Source organism: Scyliorhinus torazame, chromosome 5 (genome assembly GCF_047496885.1).
Source record: "Scyliorhinus torazame isolate Kashiwa2021f chromosome 5, sScyTor2.1, whole genome shotgun sequence".
NCBI lineage: Eukaryota > Metazoa > Chordata > Chondrichthyes > Carcharhiniformes > Scyliorhinidae > Scyliorhinus > Scyliorhinus torazame.
The window spans coordinates 79,234,080-79,261,063 of record NC_092711.1 but is presented as its reverse complement, the minus strand read 5'-3'; the positions used below and the strand labels follow the sequence as shown (position 1 = coordinate 79,261,063).

General features: G+C 50.0%; 1 protein-coding gene and 1 long non-coding RNA gene across 2 annotated transcripts; both read left to right on the top strand.

Annotated features, from left to right (window-relative positions):
* Nucleotides 1–2,135: 2,135 nt before the first annotated feature.
* On the top strand, nucleotides 2,136–7,238 carry LOC140418584 (uncharacterized). Its single transcript, XR_011945154.1, has 2 exons — nucleotides 2,136–2,233; nucleotides 5,710–7,238. It is a non-coding gene; the product is annotated as an uncharacterized lncRNA (long non-coding RNA).
* Nucleotides 7,239–20,462: 13,224 nt separating this feature from the next.
* On the top strand, nucleotides 20,463–26,732 carry LOC140418571 (uncharacterized). The gene is made up of 2 exons (XM_072502095.1): nucleotides 20,463–20,874; nucleotides 21,505–26,732. Exon 2 carries the CDS (start codon nucleotides 22,116–22,118, stop codon nucleotides 23,052–23,054), a length of 939 nt encoding a protein of 312 aa, XP_072358196.1. The 5' UTR covers nucleotides 20,463–20,874; nucleotides 21,505–22,115; the 3' UTR covers nucleotides 23,055–26,732.
* Nucleotides 26,733–26,984: the final 252 nt, after the last annotated feature.

Below are 26,984 nucleotides of genomic sequence, written 5' to 3'. Positions count from 1 at the left end.
AACTTGTACAAGGCACTAGTTAGACCTCAGTTGGAATATTGTGTACAGTTCTGAGCGCATGCCTTCTTCCAACTAACCACAGGATACCCAGGAAAGGTAATAACAGTGTATTCATGATTCAGGCATGGAAGGAACTACCCAAGAGAAACCTCTGGCTCTGGGGTAGCACTTTCCCCCGATACAGCTCTTTGTCTTTCCCCCTTAATGTTTAATATCACCTGGCTGGAGCTCAGGAAGGATAATTAGAGGGGTGGTGATCACATGACAAGAACAGAATTTCAGCCTGGACACAGTCCACGAGCACGGTGACCATCCACTTCTTGTCCCTGTTGTTAAAATAAATCAAGCACAGTATTTATTTGCATTCTAGTTATCGGACTTTTTTCATTTGTTACCTGACACACTTATCTCCATGGTAACACAGCTACTATGTTTCCTTCTCTCATTTGTGAATAGCCAATAAAAGACGTGTTCATCATGTGCAACTTCACAATTAGTCTTCCTGTTGCACGGCCTGTTTAGTTTGGACACAGTTTCAGGTGTTGACGAACATCCTGGTGTTTCCTCAGCCACCAGTAGTAATTATGAACATATGGGGACATGAAAGAGAAACACTCCCTGAATCTGATCCCGAAACAAAATTAATTATTTTGTAAGACATCAAGCAAGTCAAATTAGAGCCACTTTGTGATAGAAACCCCCATCATGTAGGATAGGTGAGACCTTACTTACTGAGGGAAAACCTTTGCAATGGTGTACCACTGCTTTCCTATACTCACTCCAGGATCCGGGTCCTGGCAAGTTTTAAAATTCAGGTTTAACTGGAGTCTGTCATACCAGTGCCAATGATTGATTTTCCTATTTTGGGTGGATCCCCTGAATCTCCTCTAGAGCAGCTTTCTGGGTGAGTCAGTCTGCCTGGTTATTACCATTACCCTCTTCACTAACTCCTGCTGCTAATGCACCTTCACCTTATAAATAGCAATTCTCTCTTATCAGCAACATCCCAAATTATTCAGAGTTTGGAGTGGAGGGTGAGTGGTTTCCTTTCTGCTATGGATAAGCTGTGTGTTTTATTTTTTGCCAGAGATGTATGTTTTCAGTAAGGGTCTAACAGTGAATGAAGCTTTCAGAATCGTTGGTAATTTTATCAGGAACGATTTCAAGGGCTGCGATTATAATGATGTCCTGAGATTTATGGGCTAAATACTGTGGTGGGTATTTATTGAGGATACTACAGTTGTTATTGGGAATCAAAGACACAGCACCAGACTGACACGGACCCAGATTCATTCACAAACCTCAGTACAGTCGAACAGTGATGTGGCTTGAACAGGTCTATTGGACTTGGCCTGTTTCCTCTGACAGCAATGTGGGGCCCTTTCATACTGCAACATTCCAGCCAAGTGAGAATTGTGAAATTGCAGGATATTTTACTTTGTAACCCCATAATTCATCCACTCTATCATATCAAGATACTCCCTTGACTTGACCATTTATGAATAATGTCACTGTGGTTTGTGCGAACTGTCAATTGTTGAATTAACTCCATTAGATGCTCTGTGTGCATAACTGACAGTGAGGACCTGATATCTGCTCAACAAAATAGGCAATCAATTTTTCCACAGGGGTGAATGTGACTGTGAACTATCCAACTGCAAATTAAGCACTGGATTACATCAGCAGATATACATTGTTCTGACTCTGCCAGCAAGGCAGGGTTTAATTGGACAGATCTTCCAAAGAGCGAGTACAGATAAGGCCAAATAACTTTTATTTGTGCAGTAATATTATGTAAAACAGTGAATATTCAGAATTAACGATGGAGAGGGGAAAACAGAGGAACCAGTGACTGTGATTGAACCCAGCCAGAGTCAGAAACATCAGAGGAGGGATGAGAGAGAGGAAATAATATAACCGCTTTAAAAACTCTGCATGGTCGCACAGGAGAATTTTGAGATATAGAGCTTAGCAGATCACCAATTCACAATTTGAGATTTTAAAAATTAATTTATCTCCAAGGGTAACAAAGTTATTTTGTATGAACTGATTGAGCTTTCAATGGTGTGGTTGTTACCCAACATTCCAAGCGGCTGTGAATGTGCCCTATTCCCGCCACAGGAGCCAGTGCACAGGCGCAGTGTCACTTTGCCCGCAGCCTGACGAATGTGGGAGCCGCTTTTTAGGCGGGAGAGTCGGTGGAGCGGAGAGAGGGATGGAGCCGGGAGTAAAGGTGGGGAGGGAGCAGAGTCTTTATAAACACTCGGTGAAGGCCACAGGGTCTGAATAAGAGCCTGCAGTTCCCGTGTTAGCAGCTGCGGGGCTTTTATCCGGGGTCACGCCCAGTTCCACCGCCGCCATCTTCGTTCAGCGGGCAGACTAGCGCATGCGCGGCCATCACCTTTGTGAGGTGGTGTCTCTGTGGGGGCGGCGTCTGTCTGTGGGGGCGGCGTCTGTCTGTGGGGGCGGCGACTGTCTGTGGGGGCGGCGACTGTCTGTGGGGGCGGTGTCTGTCTGTGGGGGCGGCGACTGTCTGTGGGGGCGGTGTCTGTCTGGAGGCGGTGACTGTCTGTGGGGGCGGTGACTGCCTGTGGGGGCGGTGTCTGTCTGTGGGGGCGGTGACTGTCTGTGGGGGCGGTGACTGTCTGTGGGGGCGGTGACTGTCTGTGGGGGCGGTGTCTGTCTGTGGGGGCGGTGTCTGTCTGTGGGGGCGGTGTCTGTCTGGAGGTGGTGACTGTCTGTGGGGGCGGTGTCTGTCTGTGGGGGCGGTGTCTGTCTGTGGGGGCGGTGTCTGTCTGTGGAGGCGGTGTCTGTCTGGGGGCAGTGTCTGTCTGTGGGGGCGGTGACTGTCTGTGGGGGCGGTGTCTGTCTGTGGGGGCGGTGTCTGTCTGTGGGGGCGGTGTCTGTCTGGAGGCGGTGACTGTCTGTGGGGGCGGTGTCTGTCTGTGGGGGCGGTGTCTGTGTGGGGGCGGTGTCTGTCTGCGGGGGCGGTGTCTGTCTGCGGGGGCGGTGTCTGTCTGCGGGGGCGGTGTCTGTCTGCGGGGGCGGTGTCTGTCTGCGGGGGCGGTGTCTGCCTGCGGGGGCGGTGTCTGCCTGCGGGGGCGGTGTCTGCCTGCGGGGGCGGCGTCTGCCTGCGGGGGCGGCGTCTGCCTGCGGGGGCGGCGTCTGCCTGCGGGGGCGGCGTCTGCCTGCGGGGGCGGCGTCTGCCTGCGGGGGCGGCGTCTGCCTGCGGGGGGGGGGGCGGCGTCTGCCTGGGGAGCGGCGCCTGTCTGCGGGGGCGGCGTCTGTCTGCGGTAGTGGCACTGCCTGTTTGAGATTCTGGGAAGGTTTGGCCCGAAGCTTGTGGCGTGTGTGCGTTTGTTGTATGTGGCCCCGGTGGCGAGTGTAGAGACAAATGAGATGAGTTCTCAGAGTTTTGGTTTGTACAGGGGAACAAGACGGGTATCCGCTATCACCATATTGGTTGTGCTGGTGATAGAGCCCTTCACGATGGCCCTTAAGGGGTCAGTGCAGTGGCAGAGCATTGTGGGTGGGTGTGTGTGTGGGGGTGGGGGGGGTGGGGGTGGGGGGGGGGGGGAACACTGGGTGTCACTACATGCGGACAACCTTCTGCTGTTGGTGTCGGACTCATTGGAGAGTATGGGAAGAATTATGGACATATTAGTGAGGTCAGGGCCTTCTCGGGATATAAGTTGAATGTCGGGAGGAGCGAGGTCTTTCCAGTGAATGCGGCGGATCGGGGGCCAATCTGGGGGTGTTGCTATTTAACGTAGCCAGAGACAGGTTTGGGTATTTGGGAGTTCAGGTGACGAGGGAGTGGTCAATGATGTACAAGAGGAACCTGACAACGTTGGTGGAGGAGCTTAGGGGATTTTAGGAGATGGGATACACTACACCTGACATTGGTAGGAAGGGTCTAGGCTGTTAAAATGAATATTCTAGCAAGGTTCCTGTTTGTATTCCAGACCCTCCTGACCTTCATCCCGAAGGCCTTTTTTCGGAATTAGATGCAGCAATCTCAAGAGTGTATATGGGCGGGGAAGGTACCGAGGGTGAAGAGGGCCCTGTTGCAGAGGCAGAAAGGGGGGTTGGCACTACCAAACCTGCTGTATTGCGACTGGGTGGTGTATGCGGAAAAGGTGAGATGGTGCTGGGAAGGAGAGGGGTTAGAGTGGGTTAGGATGGAGGAGGAGTCCTGTAGAGGGTCCAGCCTGAAGGCCATGGTGACGGCGTCGCTTCTGCTGGCGCCGGGGTGGTAGGTGGTGGGCCCGGTGGTGCAGTCCACGATTAGGGTGTGAAACCAGTTGAGGAGACACTTTAGGATGGAAAGGATGTAGGTGCTGACGCCGCTGTGTGAGAACTGTGGGTTTAAGCCGGGTGAGGGCGACGGCCTGTATAGGAAGTGGAGGGAGGTGGGGCTGGTGAGGGATCTATACCTGGAGCAGAGGTTTGCAGGTCTGGCAGAGCTGTGGGAGAGGGTGGAGCCGCCGAAGGGAAGCAAGTTCAGGTATATGCAAGTGATCGGTTTTGCGCGGAACGAATGGAGAAGGTTTCCCAGGCTGCCGGAGAAGTCCCTGTTGGAGCAGCTGCTGCTCCCGGACGTAGAAGGAGATGGCAGAATTGGGAATATATATGCTTGGCTTGGGGAGCACGGGGGAGTGCAGGTGATGAGGATTAACAATAAATGGGAGGAGGAACTGGGAGGATGATAGGATGTGGAGTGAGGTGATGCGCGGAGTAAATTCAACCTCGTGTGGGAGGATAAGTTTGATTCAGTTTAAGGTGGTGCACAGGATGCATGTGACTCGGGCGAGGATGAGTGGGTTCTTCCAGGGGGTGGCAGACAAATGTGAGAGTGTGGGTGAGGACCGGCAAATCCCGCACATATGTTCTGGGGCTGTGAGAGTTTAGTGAGGGGGTATTCGCATGGGTAGAGATCAGGCCGAACCCAATGGTGGCTATTTTTGAGGTATGGGAAATGCCGGAGCTGATGGAGGGGAGGACGGCCGATGTTGTGGGTCGCCTCTATGATTGCTCGGCAAAGGAACTCTGTTGGATTGCCGATCGGCAACGCCACCAGTGGTAGCGGCCTAGCTGGGGGATCCTGTACCATTTCCTCCGACTGGAAACAATCAAGTTGAAGTTGACAGGATCAGCGGAGGGCTTTGAGACACGGTGGACACTGTTCATGACGATGTTTGAGGAATTATTTGTTGCGGTAGGGTTGGTGGGGAAGGAGGTGAATAGGGGAAAAACTTGCATGAACTGTGGGGTGTTGACAATGTTTTTTTATTCATGCCTTTGTACTTTTTGAATAAAATATATATACATCCAAGGCTCAGTTAGATTTTTGATCTTCAAGGGAGTTGAGGGTTATGGGTGACAGGAAGAAAATAATCAGCCATGATATTAACTAGAAGAGCATGCTTGATGGGCCGAATGGCCTGCTCTTATTTCTTAGGATCTTATAATCTCTCGGTCGAGAACTGGAAATGCTGTGTGTTGATCTGTCGATCGGGAGAGTAGGGAGGGTGTATATTAGATAATGGAGTGAGATTGGAGAGTGTGTGTTTGTACAGATGCGTGCGGTGAAATTTACAGCTTTTGGGGAACTAGGGAGGAAAGCATGTTCCACAGCGATTAGAATTGTCTGTTCTGAATTTCTGAGCTGTACTGACAGTGATGACATTTGTAAACCCCTTTAAACAGGATATTCAAAAGGGAGGATTTGCAGCAAGAAATCTCAAACCAAACTTCACATCCAAGATCTGACAGAGTCACTCGATGCATTAGGACGGGGAAAACCATCGGCTATTTTACCATCAGTGTGACTGGAAAAGCACCGAGTCACGGATACCGGCACCATGGGGAAACCGTGGCATTGTGGGAAAGGATTCACTTCCCCATCTGAGCTGGAAACTCATCGACGTACTCACACCGGGGAGAGACTGTTCATTTGCTCTCAGTGTGGAAAAGGATTTACCGCTTCATCCAACCTGCTGACACACCAGCGAGTTGGCACCGGGGAGACGCCATTCACCTGCTCAGTGTGTAGGCAAGGATTCATAAATTCATCCAGCCGACTGACACACCAGCAAATTCACACTGAGGAGAAACTGTTCACCTGCTCAGTGTGTGAGAAGGGTTTTACTAATTCATCCAACCTGCTGACACACCAGCGTGTTCACACCGCAGAGAGGCCATTCACCTGCAATGTGTGTGAGAAAGGATTTATTAATTCATCCAACTTGGTAACACACCAGCGAATTCACACTGGGGAAAGACCATTCACCTGCTCTGTGTGTGGGAAGGGATTTGTTAATTCATCCAACCTGCTGACACACCAGCGAGTTCACACCGCATTGAGGCCATTCACCTGTAAAGTGTGTGGGAAAGGATTCATTAATTCATCCAACTTGGTAACACACCAGCGACTTCACACTGGGGAGAGGCCATTCTCCTGCTCTGTGTGTAGGAAGGGATTTATTAATTCATCTAACCTGCTGAGACACCAGCGAGTTCACACTAAGGAGAAGCCGTTTACCTGCTCCACGTGTGGGAAAGGATTCAGCAGTACATCCTACCTGCAGAAACACCAGCGAGTTCACACTAAGGAGAAGCCGTTTACCTGCTCCACGTGTGGGAAAGGATTCAGCAGTACATCCTACCTGCAGAAACACCAGCGAGTTCACAAGTAATTACAGGGGTTGGATCCTGCTGATTTTTGCTGCTCTTGATCACATTCAGGACTGAACCATGGTCATTCTAACAGTGGGTGAAGTGGGAGGTCAGAAGGTTTCTCTGTGGGCTGGCCAGTCTTCCAATGTTCACTCCAGTGGGCTGATACTCTTTCAGCGAGAGCACTTTTCCACTGAAATGATCCACAGAAGCAGATGTGATACATTAATTTTATCCTGGATAGTACACAGGAACATAAGAATTATCGAAAAAGATCAATTCTTCAACTGTCTTGAAGAGGCAAATGAATTCATTCAGAATCTCAATTTGAACTCTGTTTGATTCTCTTTCTTATTGGAGTTATTCTGCGTTGTGACGTTCGGGAGTTCTTACTGTGTTTGTCTGGATATATCAGAGTTACTCTGTGTTTGTCTGGATATATCAGAGTTACTCTGTGTTTGTCTGGATATATCAGAGTTACTCTGTCTGGATATATCAGAGTTATTGTGTTTTGAGGTTCATGAGTTTTATATCGTATAAAATTTAGGATATGAAGCTATTGTTGGGTTTTACACATGTTGTACTTTTTCTTCTTCGCACTCTGGTTGCATTGTGAATTATATCAGTGTAAGAGTTTTTTCTTTGAGCACCGGAAAAAACCCACGCAGACACGGGGAGAACGTGCAGACTCCGCACAGACAGTGACCCAGTGGGGAATCCAACCTAGGACCCTGGAGCTGTGAAGCTACAGTGCTAGCCACTGTGCTGCCCACAATGTATGGGGAACGTCACGTCTCACCAATTTGATTGAGATTTTTTAAAAGGGTGACAAAGAATATTGATGGAATGGCTGTGGATGTAGTTTATATGGACTTTAGTAAGGCGTTTGGCAAGGCCACGTGGCAGACTGGTGCAAAAACTAAAATCACATGGGATTCGGGGTGGGCTGGTTAGATGGACTCAGAACTGGCTTGGTTATAGAAGACAGAGTAGCAGTGGAAGAGCGTTTTTCAGAATGGAGTTCTGTAGCTAGTGGTGTTCCACAGGGATCAGTGCTGGGACCTCTGTTATTTGTAGTACATATAAATGATCTGGAAGAAAATGTGGGTGGTCTGATTAGTAAGTTTGTGGATGACCTGAAGATTGGCGGAGTTGCTGATAGTGCAGTGGATTATCAGAGGATACAACAGGATACAGATAGATTGGAGACTTGGGCACCGAAATGGCAGATGGAGTTTAATCCAGACAAAAGCGAGGTGATGCGTTTTGGAAGATCAAATCTAGGTATGAATTATACTGTAAATGGCAGAACCCTCCGGAACATTAACATACAGAGGGATCTGGGTGTGCAGGTCCACAGTTACCTAAAAGTGGCAACACTAGTGGCCAAGGTGATTAAGAAGGCATATGGCATTCTTGCCCTCATCAGCCGGGGCATTGAGTACGAGAGTTGGGAAATCATGTTGCAGCTATATAAAACCTTGGTTAGGCTGCATTTGGAGTATTATTATTTTTTTTTTAAATAATTTTTATTCACATTTTCACAAAATATCAACAACAAAATACAGAAAGAAAAGAACAACCGCCCCCGTTTACATAAATAATAAATTAACAGCCATCATCAACACAAAAGCAAATATACACGGCCTCTTTCGCCTCCTGCACTCCCGGCTCCTCTGCCACCCCAAATATTGCGAGCCCCCAGCCCGGCTTGACCCTGGATCCTACCACCCTCGACACCGTCCTCGCTACACCCTTCCAAAAGTCCTCCAGCACTGGGCATGCCCAGAACATGTGGGTGTGGTTTGCTGGGCCCTCTGAGCACCTAACACACCTGTCCTCACCCCCCGAAAACCGGCTTATCCTTGCCCCGGTCATGTGAGCCCTATGCAGCACCTTAAATTGTATGAGGCTGAGCCTCGCGCAAGAGGAGGAAGAGTTCACTCTCCCCAGGGCATCCGCCCACATCCCCTCGTCAATCTCCTCACCCAACTCCTCCTCCCACTTACCCTTTAGCTCCTCCACTGAGGCCTCCTCTTCCTCCTGCATCACCTGATACGTTGCCGAGATCCTCCCCTCCACAACGCACCCCCCCGACAGCACCCTGTCCTGGACCCTGCGTGGCGGCAACAGTGGGAACTCCACCACCTGCCGCCTAACAGACGCCCTAACCTGCATATATCTGACGGTGTTCCCCGGGGGGAGCCCAAACGTCTCCTCCAGCTCACCCAGGCTCGCGAACTTCCCGTCCACAAACAGGTTCCCCATCCTTCTAATACCTGCCCTGTGCCAACTCAGGAACCCTATGTCCATCCTCCCCGGGACAAACCGGTGGTTCCCCCGTATCGGGGACCACACCGAGGCCCCCACCCCCCACCCCCACCCCCCCACCTCCCCCCTCTAGAACATAGAACGATACAGCGCAGTACAGGCCCTTCGGCCCACGATGTTGCACCGAAACAAAAAGCCATCTAACCTACACTATGCCATTATCATCCATATGCTTATCCAATAAACTTTTAAATGCCCTCAATGTTGGCGAGTTCACTACTGTTGCAGGTAGGGCATTCCACGGTCTCACCACTCTTTGCGTAAAGAACCTACCTCTGACCTCTGTCCTATATCTATTACCCCTCAGTTTAAAGCTATGTCCCCTCGTGCTAGCCATTTCCATCCGCGGGAGAAGACTCTCACTGTCCACCCGATCTAACCCCCTGATCATTTTGTATGCCTCTATTAAGTCTCCTCTTAACCTTCTTCTCTCCAACAAAAACAACCTCAAGTCCATCAGCCTTTCCTCATAAGATTTTCCCTCCATACCAGGCAACATCCTGGTAAATCTCTGCACCCGCTCCAAAGCTTCCACGTCCTTCCTATAATGCGGTGACCAGAACTGTACGCAATACTCCAAATGCGGCCGTACCAGAGTTCTGTACAGCTGCAACATGATCTCATGACTCCGGAACTCAATCCCTCTACCAACAAAGGCCAACACTCCATAGGCCTTCTTCACAACCCTATCAACCTGGGTGGCAACTTTCAGGGATCTATGTACATGGACACCTAGATCCCTCTGCTCATCCACACTTCCAAGAATTTACCATTAGCCAAATATTCCGCATTCCTGTTATCCCTTCCAAAGTGAATCACCTCACACTTCTCTACATTAAACTTCATTTGCCACCTCTCAGCCCAGCTCTGCAGATGATCTATGTCCCTCTGTAACCTGCTACATCCTTCCGCACTGTCGACAACACCACCGACTTTAGTGTCGTCTGCAAATTTACTCACCCACCCTTCTGCGCCCTCTAGGTCATTGATAAAAATGACAAACAGACGTCTGACGTCTCCATTGCCCCCAAATTTTGAGGGTAGCCGCCACCACTGGGCTCGTGGTATACCTCGTTGGAGGAAGCAGCAGCGGTGCCGTTACTAGCGCCTCCAGGCTCGTGCCCACACAGGACGCCATCTCTAGCCTCTTCCATGCCGCCTCATCCCCCTATATCACCCACTTACGCACCATCGCCACGTTGGCGGCAAAATAATACCCACAGAGGTTAGGCAGCACCAACCCCCCCCTTCCCAATCCCTGCACCGCTCCAGGATCACCCTTCTCACCCTCAAGGTCTTCTGTGCCCACACAAACCCCATAATGCTCCTGTTAACCCGCCTGAAGAAGGCCCTAGGGATCAGGATGGGCAGGCATTGGAACAGGAACAAAAACCTCGGGAGCACCGTCATTTTAACTGACGGCGCCCTACCTGCCAGGGAGAGTGGCAGCACGTCCCACCTCGTTTTTATTTAAAATATATTTATTAAAGTTTTTAACACAATTTTTCTCCCTTACAAACAATAACCCCGCCCCCCCGTAACAAAAAAAAGAAACGAGAAATTGCGCGGAGCAAGATATATACATGGCAAAATAGTATATTTACATAGCTTTGTACACTGGCTCTCTCCCATACGTGCCAGTTTCCCCGACTCTTCATGTTGTCTCTTGCTCATCCTCCCCCCCCCCCCCCCCCCCCCCCCCAGGTTGCTGCTGCTGCTGACCGACCATCCTCTAACGCCCCGCGAGATAGTCTAGGAACGGTTGCCACCGCCTGTAGAACCCCTGCGCAGACCCTCTCAAGGCGAACTTAATCCTCTCCAACTTTATGAACCCAGCCATATCGTTTCTCCAGGCCTCCACGCTGGGGGGCTTCGCCGCCTTCCACATTAGCAAGATCCTTCGCCGGGCTACTAGGGACGCAAAGGCCAGAATGCCGGCCTCTTTCGCCTCCTGCACTCCCGGTTCATCCACTACTCCAAATATTGCTAGCCCCCAGCTTGGCTTGACCCGGACTTTCACCACCTGAGATATTGCTCCCGCCACTCCTCTCCAGAACCCCTCCAGTGCCGGGCATGACCAAAACATATGGACATGGTTCGCCGGGCGCACGTCCCACCTCTTAAACACCTCCTCCATCTGCTCCACAAGCCTCGTGAAGTTAAGCTTATGTAGAGCCCCCCAGCTCCTAGCCACCTGGACCCCCAGGTACCTGAAACTCCTCTCTGCCCTTTTTAGCAGGAGCTCACCAATCCCCCTCTCCTGGTCCCCTGGGTGCACTACAAACAACTCGCTCTTCCCCATGTTGAGCTTGTACCTGGAGAAATCACCAAACTCCCTAAGGATCCTCATCACCTCCGGCATTCCCCCCACCGGGTCCACCACATATAGCAGAAAATCATCCGCATAGAGTGACACCCGATGCTCTTCCCCACCCCCGCACCAGCCACCTCCAGTTCCTCGACTCCCTCAACGCCATGGCCAGGGGTTCAATCACCAGTGCAAAGAGCAGGGGGACAGGGGACAACCCTGCCTCGTCCCCCGGTGTAGTCGGAAATACTCTGACCTCCTTCTGTTCGTGGCCACACTCGCCACCGGGGCCTCATATAGCAGCCTCACATACCTGAAGAACCCCTCCCCGAACCTTTTCAACACCTCCCACAGGTACCCCCATTCCACCCTATCAAAGGCCTTCTCCGCATCCATCGCCGCCACTATCTCTGCCTCCCCTTCCATCGCCGGCATCATTATAACATTCAAGAGCCTCCGTACATTAGTATTCAACTGCCTCCCTTTCACAAACCCCATCTGATCCTCGTGTATGACCTGCGGCACACAGTCCTCTATCCTTATGGCCAAAATCTTTGCCAGCAACTTTGCATCCACATTTAAGAGTGAGATCGGCCTATATGGCCCACACTGTAGGGGATTCTTGTCCCGCTTCAAGATCAGGGAAATCAGCGCTCTAGACATCGTCGGGGGCAGAGCCCCCCCTTCCCTTGCCTATTTGAAGGTCCTTACCAACAGCGGGCCCAGCAGGTCTGAATACTTCTTGTAAAATTCAACCGGGAACCCATCCGGCTCTGGTGCCTTTGCCGCCTGCATGTTCCCTATCCCTTTGACCAACTCCTCCAACCCAACCGGCGCCCCCAACCCCGCCACCTGCCCCGCCTCCACCCTCGGAAACCTCAGCCGGTCCAGGAAGCGACCCATCCATCCCTCTTCCAGTGGGAGCTCAGACCGGTACAGTTCCTCGTAGAAGTCCCTGAAGACCCCATTGCTACCCACCGCACTTCGCACCGTGTTCCCCCCTCCATCCCTAACTCCCCCGATCTCCCAAGCTGCCTCTCACTTCCAAAGCTGGTGCGCCAGATTCCAGCTCGCCTTTTCTCCGTATTCATATACCGCCCCCTACGCCTTTCTCCACTGCGCCTCCGCCTTCCTGGTGGTCAACAATTCAAACTCAGCCTGGAGGCTGCGCTGCTCCCTAAGCAATCCCTCCTCCGGGGCTTCCGCGTACCTCCTGTCCACCCTCACCATCTCCCCCACCAACCTCTCCCTCTCCTCTTCCCCCCTCTCCTTGTGTGCCCTAATGGAGATCAGCTCTCTGACCACCGCCTTCAGCGTCTCCCAGACTCGACTTGCACCACCCCATTGTCATTAGCCTCCAGGTACCTCTCTATACACCCCCAGACCTGCCCGCTGGCCTCCTCGTCCACCAGCAACCCAACCTCTAGGCGCCACAGTGGGCGCTGGTCCCTCTCCTCCCTCAACTCGAGGTCCACCCAGTGCGGAGCATGATCAGAAATGGCTATCGCCGAGTACTCCGTATCCTCCACCCTCGGAATCAGCACCCTGCTCATGACAAAAAAGTCAGTCCGGGAGTAGGTCTTGTGGACATTGGAGAAGAATAAGAATTCCCTGGCCCCCGGCCTCGCAAACCGCCATGGGTTCACCCCTCCCATCTGGTCCACGAACCCCCTCAGCACCTTGGCCGCCGCCGGCCTCCTGCCCGTCCTCGACCTAGAGCGGCCTAGAGCGATCCAGTGCCGGGTCCAGCACCGTGTTCCCACAGCAGCAGACCACCGCCCCAACCTCTTCTACCAACTGCAGCTCCCCCTTGGCCATTCCAGCAGCACCCCCCCCCCCAAACCAGCTAGGTCCCCCCCTAAGCTGCATTGCACTCCTGTAAGTCAGCTGACTCCTGCTGACCCCGGCCACTCTCGCCGCTCCATCGACCCCCCCCCCCCCAGTGTGGAACTTCCCCCCACCCACCCCCCGTCCACCAGCAGGCTCTCCTCCTCCCCCTTCCACTCCCAGCATGGGAAAAAGCCCACGCTTCCCAGCTCTGGCCCCGCCCCTTGAACCCTAAGCGCGGGAAAAAGCCCGCGCTTGCCACTCACCCGGCCTCGCCTCCTCTGGCGCAGCTCCCTTTCCAGGCCCAGTCCCACTACCCCCAACTCAGGTGCCTCACCCCCCCCCCCTGCGGGGACCCATTTCCCCTACCGGCCATCAAACCACCAAGCAGTTTACCTACACCCCCCCCCCCCCCCCCCCCCACGAGCCCACCCAGCGGACCTAATCAAAACAACGCCCAATTAACCCCCGAAAAACAAAGAAGCCCCCCTCGAAACACAACACAACAATCTCCGACCCTTAGTCCGAGTCTAGTTTTTTGGCCTGAACAAAGGCCCACGCCTCCTCCGGGGACTCAAAATAATGGTGTCGGTCCTCATAGGTGACCCACAGACGCGCCGGCTGCAGCATACCGAACTTCACCCTCTTCCTGTGCAGCACTGCCTTCGCTCGGTTGTAACCGGCCCTCTTCTTCGCCACCTCCGCGCTCTAATCCTGGTAGATCCGGACCTCCACGTCTCCCACCTGCTGCTCCACTCCTTCTTGGCCCACCTTAACACACACTCTCGATCAGCAAACCGGTGGAACCGCATCAGCACCGCGGCGGCTCGCTGGGCCTGAGCCTCCTCGCCAGCACTCGGTGGCCCCCTCCAGCTCCAAGGGCCCCTGAAAGGCCCCCGCTTCCATCAGCGAATTCAGCATGGTGACCACGTAGGCCCCCACGTCCGATCCCTCCAGGCCCTCCGGGAGACCCAGGATCCGCAGGTTCTTCCGCCACGACCGGTTCTCCATCTCCTTGAACCTCGCCTGCCATTTCTTGTGAAGCACCTCGTGCGCCTCCACCTTCAACGCCAGGCTCAGGATATCGTCCTCATTCTCCGAGACCTTCTGCCGGACCTCCCAGATCGCCACCCCTTGGGCCAGAAGAAGTATGTTTTAAGGAGCATCTTAATAAGGAAAGTGATGTGGAGAGGTTGTTCAGAGGAAATTCCACAGTTTAAGACCAACCTCGACTCTCCCTCACCCCCACCCCCTCCCTCTCTTCACCCATAGAAACCAGTTTCCTGTGTCAGCACAGACCGGGTGGTAGGTTCCGTTTCCTGAAGAACATTAACAAACCAGTTGGGTTTTTATGACAATCCAGCTGTTTTCACGGTCGCTTTTTCCCAGAGCCGGCCCCACAAATGACCAGATTCATTCAGCTCAATTTCACAACCTACCTTTGTGTTTTTGTGGGTTCTCTCTCACCCCATATTTTCTGTTTTCAATCAGTTTCACAGGGCGTTTGAAGGATCGGATTTTCAGTCAGGAAATTAAAACTTCACATCAGGTACGGACAGAATTTCTCAACCTGCTGTAATGTGAATATCGGATTTTGAAGATGAAAGAGAACAGCCTCCATTCACGGTGGGGAGAAACCGTACACGTGTTCTGTGTGTGGATGAGGCTTCAGCCAATCATCTGGCCTGGCAAGATACAAGTGCAGCCACACCGGGGAGAAACCATGGAAATGAGGGTGGGACAGGATGCAGAACCCCATCGGCACAGTCACACTGGGGACAAACCATTCATCTGCCCAGAGTGTGGGAAAGGGTTCATTAACTCTTCAAACCTGCTGACACACCAGCGAGTTCACACAGGGGAGAGACTGTTTAACTGCTCCGAGTGTGGGAAGCACTTCACTTCTTCATGGTATAGTGTAGGTTAGATGGCTTTTGTTTCGGTGCAACATCGTGGGCCGAAGGGCCTGTACTGCGCTGTATTGTTCTATGTTCTATGTTCATCCTCATCCACATTGCTGACAATCCGGCAGCTTCACAATGGGGAAAGACCTTTTAAATGCTTGGAGTGTGGGAGGTGCTATAAATGTTCCTGGGAACACAGTGACAAGAGACCATTCCGATGCTCTCACTGTGGGTCTGGGTTCAAGACGTTATCTGACCTCACTGTCCACCAGCGAACTCGCACTGCAGACAGACTTTTTGCCTGACCTGACTGTGGGAAGATATTCACCCGTTCATCCAACTTGCTGGAGCACCAACGGGTTCACACTGGGGAGCGACTGTTCACCTGCTCCGAATGTGGGAAGGGATTCACTCAGTCATCTAGCCTTCTGAAGCACAAGCAAGTTCACACTGGGGAGAAGCCATTCATCTGCTCTAAGTGTGGGAAGGGATTCACTCAATTGTGTACCTTGCTGAAACACCAGCAAGTTCACACTAGGGAGAGACCGTTCACTTATTCTGAGCAAGGGGAGGGATTCACTCAGTCCTCCAGCCTAATGATACACCAACAATTCCACACTGGGGAGAAGCCATTTATCTGCTCTGAGTATGGGAAGGGATTTACGCGGTCCTTCCATCTGCAGACACACCAGCGAGTTCACACTGGGGAGAGGCCGTTCAACTGCTCTCAGTGTGGGAAAGGGTTTACTCAGTTATCCAGCTTGCTGAGACACCAGCGAGTTCATCAAGATGAACGACCTTTCAAGTGCCCAGAAACCAATGTCTCATCAGCAAGCTCAAACTGACGAGACCATTCGGGTTGAGAAAACCATCTGAAATCATTGCAGATTTGAACTGGGGAAACGTTATACTGAGTGTGGAAATGGATTTACCCATTCATCTGCCATGCCCTCGCACCAGTGAATATGCACTGTTGAGAGAGGCTTCCATCTACTCTGAATAAGGGGAGGGATTTGCTTAATTATCCAACCTGCTGAGTCACCAGAGAGTTCGCAAGTAACAAATTTGATTAGAATTTTGCTGTTCCTCGCATCCAGCACTGAAGCATATTTATTGGCTGATATTAATCACTCAGCTCCCTTAAAGGTACTAATATTAAAGATAAATGTCAAATAAATCATCCTTGTGTTAAATGCAATGTGATGAGTGTTTTCAAAATCTCTAACACAAATGAGCTCCTGTTGCCAATTTCCTCATCCCTTGTTTCCTTGAGAGCTTCCGTCCAGCTGCCTCTGCTGTTTCCCTGGCACTGGCCTACTGTGCCACACTGCCTCTAAAGATCCCCCTTAACAGACATCTGACCCCTCTAGATCTCTCCTATATCCCCGCATGCCATCTCACGTCTCATTATGACCATGAGACCCACCTCCTGTTCTAATCCCAGTAAACCCCTGATCTCCCAACTTCCCCATGTTTGCTGATATTGTTGATGGTTCGATCTCTCTCCCTCTTCATTTATTGTCCCTCTTGACTTTAAATCATCATTATCACCCATCCTCAAAACGAATTCCTGATTACTACTGCCCTATTTCTAACCGACCTTTCCTCTCCAAAGTTTTGTCATCTCTGAAATCCATGCCCAGGAATTCTATATTTTGAATTCCCCAGTAAAATATCTGCCTATGCCACAGCATTGCAACAGCTCTTTATCAAAGTAACATATTGAATCCAATGTGACTTTGACAAGGATAAGCAGTTCTTTATTGTTCTTTTTGGCCTGTCTGCACCTTTGACACCATTGACCAAACCATCCTCCTGTAATCTCCTGCTGTCACGCTGGCTGCAATGTTCCTCTCCAATTTCTTTCTTCTCAATACAGTTGTAGCCAGAGACTCACCTGCAGTAGCTATGATTGAGTTACTGTCACAAACTCACTTAGTTTGTGAGGAAACACACATATTCCCGTACCAGCCTCCCCGAACAGGCGCCGGAATGTGGCGACTAGGGGCTTTTCACAGTAACTTCATTGAAGCCTACTTGTGACTATAAGCGATTTTCATTTCATTTCATATTCCATAATCACTCTCACTGTCACCGTATCTCGCAAAGTTCTCTTCACCAAGCAGCCCTGCTTGAGAAGATCAACATGAACAGAGTAGAGTGAAGAAGTTAAAATCCACAACCCAAGCTCACAGTGGTAAAAATATCTGATAATTCCCATTCAGGTACAAAGCATAGCTGAATGGCTAGCTGGGCCAGTTTAGCTCAGTTGGCTGGACAGCTGGTTCATGATGCACAGCAAGGTCAACAGTGTGGATGGTAGCATGGTGGTTAGCACAGTTGCTTCACAGCTCCAGGTTCGATTCCCGGCTTAGGTCACTGTCTGTGCAGAGTCTGCAAGTTCTCCTCATGTCTGGGTGGGTTTCCTCCAGTTTCCTCCCACAGTCCAATGATGTGTAGTAGGTTAGATGGATTGACCATGCGAAATTGCCCTTGGTGCCCAAAAACGTTGGGTGGGGTTGCTGGGTTACAGGGAGAGGGTTGAGGTGTCGGCTTGGGGAGAGTGCTCTTTCCAAGGGTCGTGTTGACTCGATGGGCCGAATGGCCTCCTTCTGCACAGTAAATTCTATGATCTATAATTCGCGTACAGAAGGCCAGCCCTCTCAACCTTGCCCCTCGCCTGAGTTGTGGTGTTGCTCAGGTTACACCAGTCAGCTCTTCCCCTCAAAGTGGAGAGCAGCCGATGGTCATCTGGCACTCTGCTGACTTTATTTATAGCAGAACAACAGTGTATTACTACAGCAGAATTATAAAGTCTGCACTGACACTCTGAAAGAGCAGGTAGGAGATGGATCTTGATGATGCTTATTTTACAATCTCGGTCAGCCGAATCTCATCCTTCTCCAGATTCAAAGATTAATTGAGAATTGGGTCTGAATTGGCAGCCAGATTACCCACTGTCCCACATGCCTCAGAAACCGCTGGTTAGCTCTGTTGCTTCACAGCACCAGGGTCCCAGGTTTGATACCCGGCTTGGGTCACTGTCTGCGCGGAGTCTGCACGTTCTCCCCGTGACTGCGTGGGTTTCCTCCGGGTGCTCCGGTTTCCTCCCACAAGTTGAAAGACACGTTGTTAGGTAATTTGTAAATTCTGAAATCTCCCTCTGTGTACCCGAACAGGTGCCGGAATGTGGCGACTAGGGGCTTTTCACAGGAACTTCATCGCAGTGTTAATGTAAGCCTACTTGTGACAGGGCCCTGCACAAACTCAATTTGACGCAGCTGGTGGAGCAGATGGATGAGGATTTCAAAAGATGGGATGTGCTGCCACTCTTGCTAGCGGGAAGGGTGCAGTCGGTTAAAATGATGGTCCTCCCGAGGTTTCTCTTTGTGTTCCAGTGCCTTCCCATTATGATACCCAAGGCCTTTTTCAAACGGGTAGGTAGGAGTATCATGGGTTTTGTGTGGGCAAATAAGACCCTGAGGGTAAAGGGTGTTTCTGGAGCGTGGTAGGGACAGGGAGGCCTGGCTCTGCCGAATCTGTGCGACTATTATTGGGCTGCCAATGTGGCGATGATCTGTAAGTGGGTAATGGAGGGAGAGGGGGCGGCGTGGAAGAGGTTGGAGATGGCGTCATGCAGGGGCACGAGCCTGAGGACGCTGGTGACGGCACTGCTACCGCTCTCGCCGACAAGGTACACCACAAGTCCGGTGGTGGCGGTGACGTTGAAGATCTGGGGGCAGTGGACACGACACAGGGGCAAGGTGGGAGCCTCGGTTTGGTCACCGATTCGGGAGAACCATCGGTTCGTCCCGGGAAGGATGGATGGGTGATTTCGGAGCTGGCATCGGGCAGGTATTAGAAGAATGGGGGACCTGTTTATAGATAGGACGTTTGCGAGCCTAGGGGCGCTGGAGGAGAAGTTTGGGTTACCCCCGGGAAATGCTTTCAGGTATATGCAAGTGAGGGCATTTGTGAGGCGGCAGGTGAGGGAATTCCCGCTGCTCCCGGCACAGGGAACTCAGGACAGGGTGATTTTGGGTGTATGGGTTGGAGAAGGCAGGATTTCGTCGATCTACCAGGAGATGAAAGAAGAGGAGGAGGCCTCAGTAGAGGAGTTAAAGGGCAAGTGGGAGGAGTAGCTTGGGGAGGAGATAGATGAGGGTCTATGGGCTGATGCCCTGAGTAGGGTTGATTCTTCCTCCTCTTGCGCCAGGCTCAGCCCAATACAATTCAAGGTTACTCACAGAGAGCATATGACAGGGGCGAGGTTGAGTAGGTTCTTTGGGGTGGAGGATAGATGTGGGAGGTGCTCGGGAAGCCCGGCGAATCACGTCCACATGTTCTGGTCGTGCCCGGCACTGGAGGGGTTTTGGAGGAGTTTCGCGAAGACTATGTCCAAGGTGGTGAAAGTACAGGTCAAGCCGAGTTGGGGTTTGGCACTATTTGGGGTAACGGACGAGCCGGGAGTGCAGGAGGCGAAAGAGGCCGGTATCCTGGCCTTTGCGTCCCTGGTAGCCCGGCGGAGGATCTTGCTATTATGGAAGGACGCGAAGCCCCTCAGTGTGGAAGCCTGGATAAATGGCATGGCAGGGTTTATTAAGCTGGAGAGGATAAAGTTTGCCTTACGAGGGTCTGTGCAGGGGTTCTTCAGGCGGTGGCAACCGTTCCTAGACTATCTCGCGGAGCGTTAGGAGGAGGTCAGCAGCAGCAGCAACCCAAGGGTGCGTGGGGGGGAAGAGGGGGGGGGGGGGGTCTCTTTCCGGGGGTGAATTCGGGTGGGTGGGGGGGCTTCCCTACGGGTATCTTTGAATGTCATATGGGGGTGTTACTGTATATTGGGAAACCCAATGTAAAAGTTTTGTATAATTTTTGACTGTTGTGTTTGCGTTTCTTTCTTTCTTTTTGTTATGGGGGGGGGGGTTTATTAAAAATTTTGTTGGAAAATTTGAATAAACACATTAAAAAAAAAAAAAGAAATTGAGGAAAGGAACCTTTCTTTGAGTTGGCACGTGCGCCTGCCCGGTTGCTTCTTCTGTGAAGATCCGGCACCCCGAGCCCCGCCCTTCATTCACTGATTGGTTGGAGGACCACCCACTCCCTTTCAGTCCTCCAACCAATCCCCTTCTTCTCCTAGTGTTCGGAGCTGCCGTCAATCATTGCCCGGGCATTGTGAGGTGAGAGGTCAGTGCCGGGGGGCGGGGTTTACAAATCCCGAGTGCGCTGCAGAGCCCAATGTGAAACAATGTTATTATTGATCAATCAGCCGCTCTCACCGTCTCCAACTGTCACAATGCCCGGATAATTGGCGGCAGCCCTGGTCCAATAGCAGGGGCGGGGCTGAAGTACCGAATGGGAGCGGCTGGTCTTCCAACCAATCGGAGTGAATGAGGGGCGGGTCCGCTGCGATTGAAGCATGCGCAGTGTGGGTAATGGTGCAGAAGTGCGGCTTTTTCATTTTCGAAATCGGTAATAGGCATTTAAGACTATGGAGGAAGCAAGAAATCGCGGAGTGGGCGGAAACGTTGTGTAAAGCTGTTGCAATCGTAAACCTCGGAATTGTTTACGGGACCGAGTTTGTACCGAGCGGGGTTGCAGCTCCTCATCTTCAACTCGAGTTAACGGCCGCCATCTTTATTGGATGTGCATCAGGGCGCATGCGCGTTTGTCATCTTCGTCGGAGCGATGTTTCAATGAGTGGGAGGAGCTTGTTCCCCATTGTTCGGAATGTGGAGATGGCGCGTTGGACGGGGCTGGGCTCCGGAAGTCTGACAACAACAGGTTTATTTGGTATCACGAGTTTTCAGAGGGCAGCTTCTTAATCAGGTGAATGAAGAGGAAGGTTACACACTTCCATCAGAGGTTTTTAGTCTTTGGATTTCTCTTCCACAGGGACCAGTTGTATCTGGGGGTCATTGAATATATTGAAGCACAAGTTTGACAGATATTTTATTGGCAATGGAGTGAAGGGTTATGGGGAAAATAGAGTGAAAGCTGAGATGAGGAGGGATTTCTTCACTCGAGGATGTGGTGAAGCTTTGGAATTCTCTACCCCAGAGGAATGCAGCCTCATTCCCCAAGTATGTTCAAGACAAATATTGATAGGTTTCTAGATATTGAAGATATCGAGGGATAGATCGGCCAAGGATCGCATTGAATGGTTGAGCAGACGCAGTGGGCTGAATAGCCTACTTGCTCCTATTATAATCTCTGTGTCCTGGTCAGGAAGCATTGAGCTGAGCTTGGATCTGTCAATCAACATGAATCAGCCCTTCAGGAGAATTGGGAGGGTAAATATTAGGTGCAACAGAGTGAGAATGGAGGGTGATTGTGTGGGATGGAAATTTACAGCTTTTGGAGAATGAGAGAGGAAATAATGTTTCATCGGAACTAGAATTGTCTGTTCTGAATTTCTATCCTGTACTAACCGATGACTTTTGTAAATTGTTTTTAAAGGATATCGGAAGAGGAGGAATTATAGACAGAAATCTGAAACATCACGTCTCGATGTGACAAACTCACTCGATTCCTTCTGAACTAGATATCGTCGGGTTCTGAATATCATTGGCGAGAAGGAGAAATGTCCAATCTGTCGGCTTCAAAAGATTATAAACATGATTGTGACTAGAAAAGCACCGAGACCCACACACCACACTCCCGCGTGAGAGTGTTCCAGTGAATGGACTGTGGAAACAACAGTGTGACTGGAAAAGCACCAAGACCCACGCAACACACACCTGCGTGAGAGTGTTCCATTGAACTGACTGTGGAAAGAGCTTTAACCAGTTACACAGCCTGAAAAAACATCATACCACAGTGGGGAGAGACAGTGCACATGTTCTGTGTGTCGACAAGGCTTCCACTGATTGTCCAATCTGGAGGAGACCAACAACATGGAGAAACCGTGGAAATGTGCGGACTGTGGGAAGGGATACAGATGCCCATCTGAGCTGGAGATTCATTGACGCAGTCACACTGGGGAGAGGCCGTTCACCTGCTCTCAGTGTGGGCAGGGATTCACTCGATTAGGCAACCTGCAGAGACACGAGCGAGTTCACACTGGGGAGATGCCTTTCACCTGCTCTCAGTGTGGGAAGGGATTAACTGATTTATCCAGCTTGCAGTCACACCAGCGAGTTCATACTGGGGAGAAGCGATTCACCTGCTCTCAATGTGGGAAGGGATTTATTAATTCATCCACTCTGCGGAAACATCAGCGAATTCACACTGGGGAGAGGCCATTCACCTGCTCTCAATGTGGGAAGGGATTCATTGATTCATCTGCCCTGCGGCAACATCAGCGAATTCACACTGGGGAGAGGCCGTTCACCTGCCCTCAGTGTGGGAAGGGATTCATTGATTCATCCGCCGTGCGGCAACACCAGCAAATTCACACTGGGGAGAGGCCGTTCACCTGCCCTCAGTGTGGGAAAGGATTCATTGATTCATCCGTCCTGCGGAAACATCAGCGAGTTCACACTGGGGAGAGGCCATTCACCTGCTCTCAGTGTGGGAAGGGATTCATTGATTCATCCGCCCTGCTGAAGCATCAGAAAATTCACACTGGGGAGAGGCCATTCACCTGCTCTCAGTGTGGGAAGGGATTCACACAGTTATCCCACCTGCAGAGACACCAGCGCGTTCACACTGGGGAGAGGCCATTCACCTGCTCCGTCTGTGGGAAAGGAATCACACTGTTATCTAGTCTGCAGACACACCAGCGAATTCACACTGGGGAGAGGCCATTCATCTGCTCTCAGTGTGGGCAGAGATTCCGTGCTTTATCCAACCTGCGGAAACATCAGCAGGTTCACACTCGGGAGAGGCCATTCACCTGCTCTCAGTATGGGGAGAGATTCAGTGATTTATTCAGTCTGCAAACACACCAGCGAGTTCACACCGGGGAGACGTCATTCATCTGCTCTCAATGTGGGGAGAGATTCAGTGATTTATCCAGTCTGCAGACACACCAGCGAGTTCACACTGGGCCATTCACCTGCTCTTAGTGTGGGAAGGGATTACATAGAAACATAGAAAATAGGAGCAGGAGGAGACCATTTGGTCCTTCGCACCTGCTCTGCCATTCATTATGATCATGGCTCATCATCCAACTCAATAGCCTAATCCCGCTTTCCCCTCCTTATCCTTTGATTCCCTTCGCTCTAAGTGCTATATCTAACTGCTTCTTGAAAACATACAATGTATTGGCCTCAACTATTTCATGTGGAACAAATTCCACAGGCTCACCACTCTCTGGTTGAAGAAATTGCTCATCATCTCTGTCTAAATGATCTACCCCATATACTCAGACTGCGACCTCTGGTTCTGTTTACTCCCACCATCGGGGAAATCGATCCTGCATCTCCCCGGTCAAGTCCTTTTAGAATATTACAGGTTTCTCTAAGATCCCTCATTCTTCTGAACTCCAGTGAATACAATCCTAACTGATTCAATCTCTTGTACGTCAATTCCACCATCCCAGGAATCAGTCTGGTAAACCTTCGCTGCGCGGGTCTCACCCCCCAGAACCCAAAGGTGTGCAGGGTAGGTGAATTGGCCACACTAAATTGCCCCTTAATTAGAAAAAAAAATTGGGTACTATAAATTTAAAAAGAAAAATCATTAATATATCTTGTGAATATCTGAGGTCCTAGCACCGACCCCTGCGGTTACCCCAATAGTCACTGCCTGCCAATTTGAAAAAGACCCATTAATTCCTGCTGTTTGTTTCCTGTCTGCCAACCAGTTTTTTATCCATCTCAATACACTACCCCTAATCCCATGTTCTTTAATTTTACACACTAATCTCTTATGCAGGACTTTGTCAAAAGCCACCTGAAAGTCCAAATATACCACATCCACTTGCTCCCCCTCGTCAACTCTACCCCTCGAAGAATTCCAGTCGATTTGTCAAGCATGATTTCCCCTTCATAAATCCATGAATGTTCCCTACTGCCAATGTCAGGCTTACTGGTCTATTATTCCCTGTTTTCTTTCTATCTCCCTTTTTAAATAGTGGGGTTACATAAGCCACCCTCCAATCTGCAGGAACTTCAGAGTCAAAGCCCCCATTTGTGAAGACAGAACCAAATTATGTATTTATTTGCTTACCCATTTCTTTGTTCCCCATTATACATTCCCCTGTTTCTGACTGTAAGGAATGTACATTAGTCTTCACCTATCTTTTCTCTTCACATACCTACAGATACTTTTCCAAGCAGCCTAATGTCCTGTTTTGTGCCATTCCCAACATCACCACTGCAGTTTGGGGTCTGTATACGATGCCCACTTATTTTTTTATGCCCCTTGGTGTTTTTCAGCTCTACCCATACAGATTGCACATTGTCAGAGCTAATATCCTTCCTCACTATTGCATTAATTTCCTCTTTAACCAGCACTGCCACTCCACTGCCTTTTCCTTTTTGTCTGTCCTTCCTAAATACTGAATATATTCAATTCCCATCCCTGGTCATCCTGCAGCCATGTCTCCATAATCCCGATTATCTCACACCGGCTTACGTTTATTTGCGCTATCGACTCGGCTATGCCGTCTGCAGTCACACCAGGGAGTTCATACTGGGGAGAGGCCATTCACCTGCTCTCAACGTGCGATGGGATTTTGTAATTCATCGCACTTTCTGAAACACCAACAGGTTCACAAGTGATTACAGGGATTGGATTCTGCTGTTATTGTTTCTGTTCTCAATTACATCCAGGACTGCATTTTGTTTATTCTGTTGGTAAATGGGGATGGTCAGAGGGTTTCTTTCTGCTGGACTGGCCGGTCTCACGACTTCGCCTCCAGTGGGCTGATTCTCTCTGAGCCTTCAAGCTAATATTTGGTTGCACATTCCATAAGGATCAGAGCGAAAGAGTGTTTGGAGGTTAGAAGATGTTTCATTACCATTTCTGTTTGGAAACCCCCAAAATCATGCCACATTGCCATGAAGATGGGCTGTGGTGGTTACATTGTTCTTTTGTTTAATTTATCTGGGTGCTTCTCACAGAAGCAAACTATCAGGTTATGAGGGGCAAGTTGTCTGAGGTGCACTGGGAAACTACATTAAATAGTATGGTGGGAGACAGGCAATCACTAATATTTACGGAATTATTACAGATTTACATTGGGATCGGTTAGCTCAGTTGGCTGGATGGCTGGTTTGTGCTGAGTGACACCAACAGCACAGGTTAAATTCCCATAACGGCTGAGGGTAGCCATGGTCTGTGTCAGTGTTTATGCTCCACATGATCCTCCGCCCACCCCTTTACATCTCCCCCAACAGCATCGCCTTCTATTCCTTTCTCCCTCGTGTATGTATCTAGCTTTCTGTTCAATGTATTCATGCTGTTCACCTCAACCACTCGCTGTGGTAGCAAGTTGCACATTCTCACCACTCCTGGGTATAATCTTAAAGATTTCCATCAATCTTCTCTTTCCCAGAAAAAAAGTCTCAGCCTTTCCTGGGTGTTAAATGCTCTCAGTTCTGTATATTATGAATCTTTGTTGCACCTTCTCCAGTGCCTCTTATTTCCTTTATCTAAATGGAGATCGCCAATGTGGACAGTGCTCCCGGTATAGCCTCACCCTGGTTTTAAACAAGTTGAACATTTCCTCCATGCTTTTCAATTCTATCCCTCTAGAATGGAATCCTAGATGGGTCCCACACTAAAGGAAGATGTGAAGTTCTGAGAGGGTGGAGAGGACATTTACAAGAATGGGACCAGGGATAAGGGACTCCAGTTAGTTGGAGAGACTGGAGCAGCTGAATTTCTCTCCTGAGATCACAGCATCTGGAGGGTGGGGAATGGGGCCATTCAGCCCTTTGGGACGGTGTCGGCTCCCTGTGGAGGAAGCCAGTCTGTCCATTGCCCCGTTCTATCCCCGAATCCCTGTAGGTTTATTTCTCTCAGTGCCTGTCCAATTGAAATCCTTCCGTCATCTCTGCATCTCCTACCCACATAGGCAGTAGGTTCCAGGTCGTTACCACTCGTTTTACATGTACACAAGGCTCCTGGAGCATAGAGGAGTCTATTTGGCCCACTTTTCCCGTGCCAGCTCTTTGTACAGCGACCCATTTAATCCCAGAGTTCGACTATTTTGTTTTCTTTTTCAGAATATACCAAATTCCCTTTTGGAAGTTACAGTCCAATGAGATTCCAGCACCATTTATAGACAGTGCATTCCAAATCACAACAACTCGCTGTGTTTTACAACAAATAATTGTGCATATGGTGTGTCTGGAGTTTCACAGAGTATTCAAAATGGTGTCAATACCATGATTATTACACAAAATTAAGACTCACTCTTTATCAGTGATTCGGATGAGGACACCGAGTGTAATATATCCTAGTTTGCGAACAATTAGAACAAGTGTACATTTCTATAAAACCTCACTCCCACTGGACCTCCAAAAGTGTTTTAAAGCCAATGGAGTACTTTTGAATCATAATCACTGTTGTAATGTAGGAAGTTGTAAGTACGCATGTGTAATCACATTTAGTTTTTAAAATGTTATTTTCATAGTATATTCACTGCCATTAGTAACATGGTCAAGCAAGCCCTTTTATACCTCGAACATGTGACTTCCTGCAACCATTTCACCTTCTGTACCTTTTCTATATCAACTATATATTGATTTCATAGCAAAAAATAATAATTAAATTAATGATTATTCAGTCATGAACATTGATTATCATTGGTGAATTGGTGTATTTGGTAATGATATTATAAAGACTAGATCTTTATTTTTTTAAAAATAACATTATCAACCAAAATGTTTCCAGAAACTGCAGAGCTATCAGAATTTGTTTGAAAAAATAAATTGCTTCATATTTTTGAGAAGTTACAAGACATCATATTCTGCCAAGAATATTTGGGCTAGTAATCCAGAGACCCAGGTTAATGCTCTGGGGATCTGGGATCGAATCTGGCTACG

Excerpts from the sequence above, each read along its gene's own strand:
- LOC140418571 (XM_072502095.1), top strand. The coding sequence starts at position 22,116 with ATGCCTTTCACCTGCTCTCAGTGTGGGAAGGGATTAACTGATTTATCC.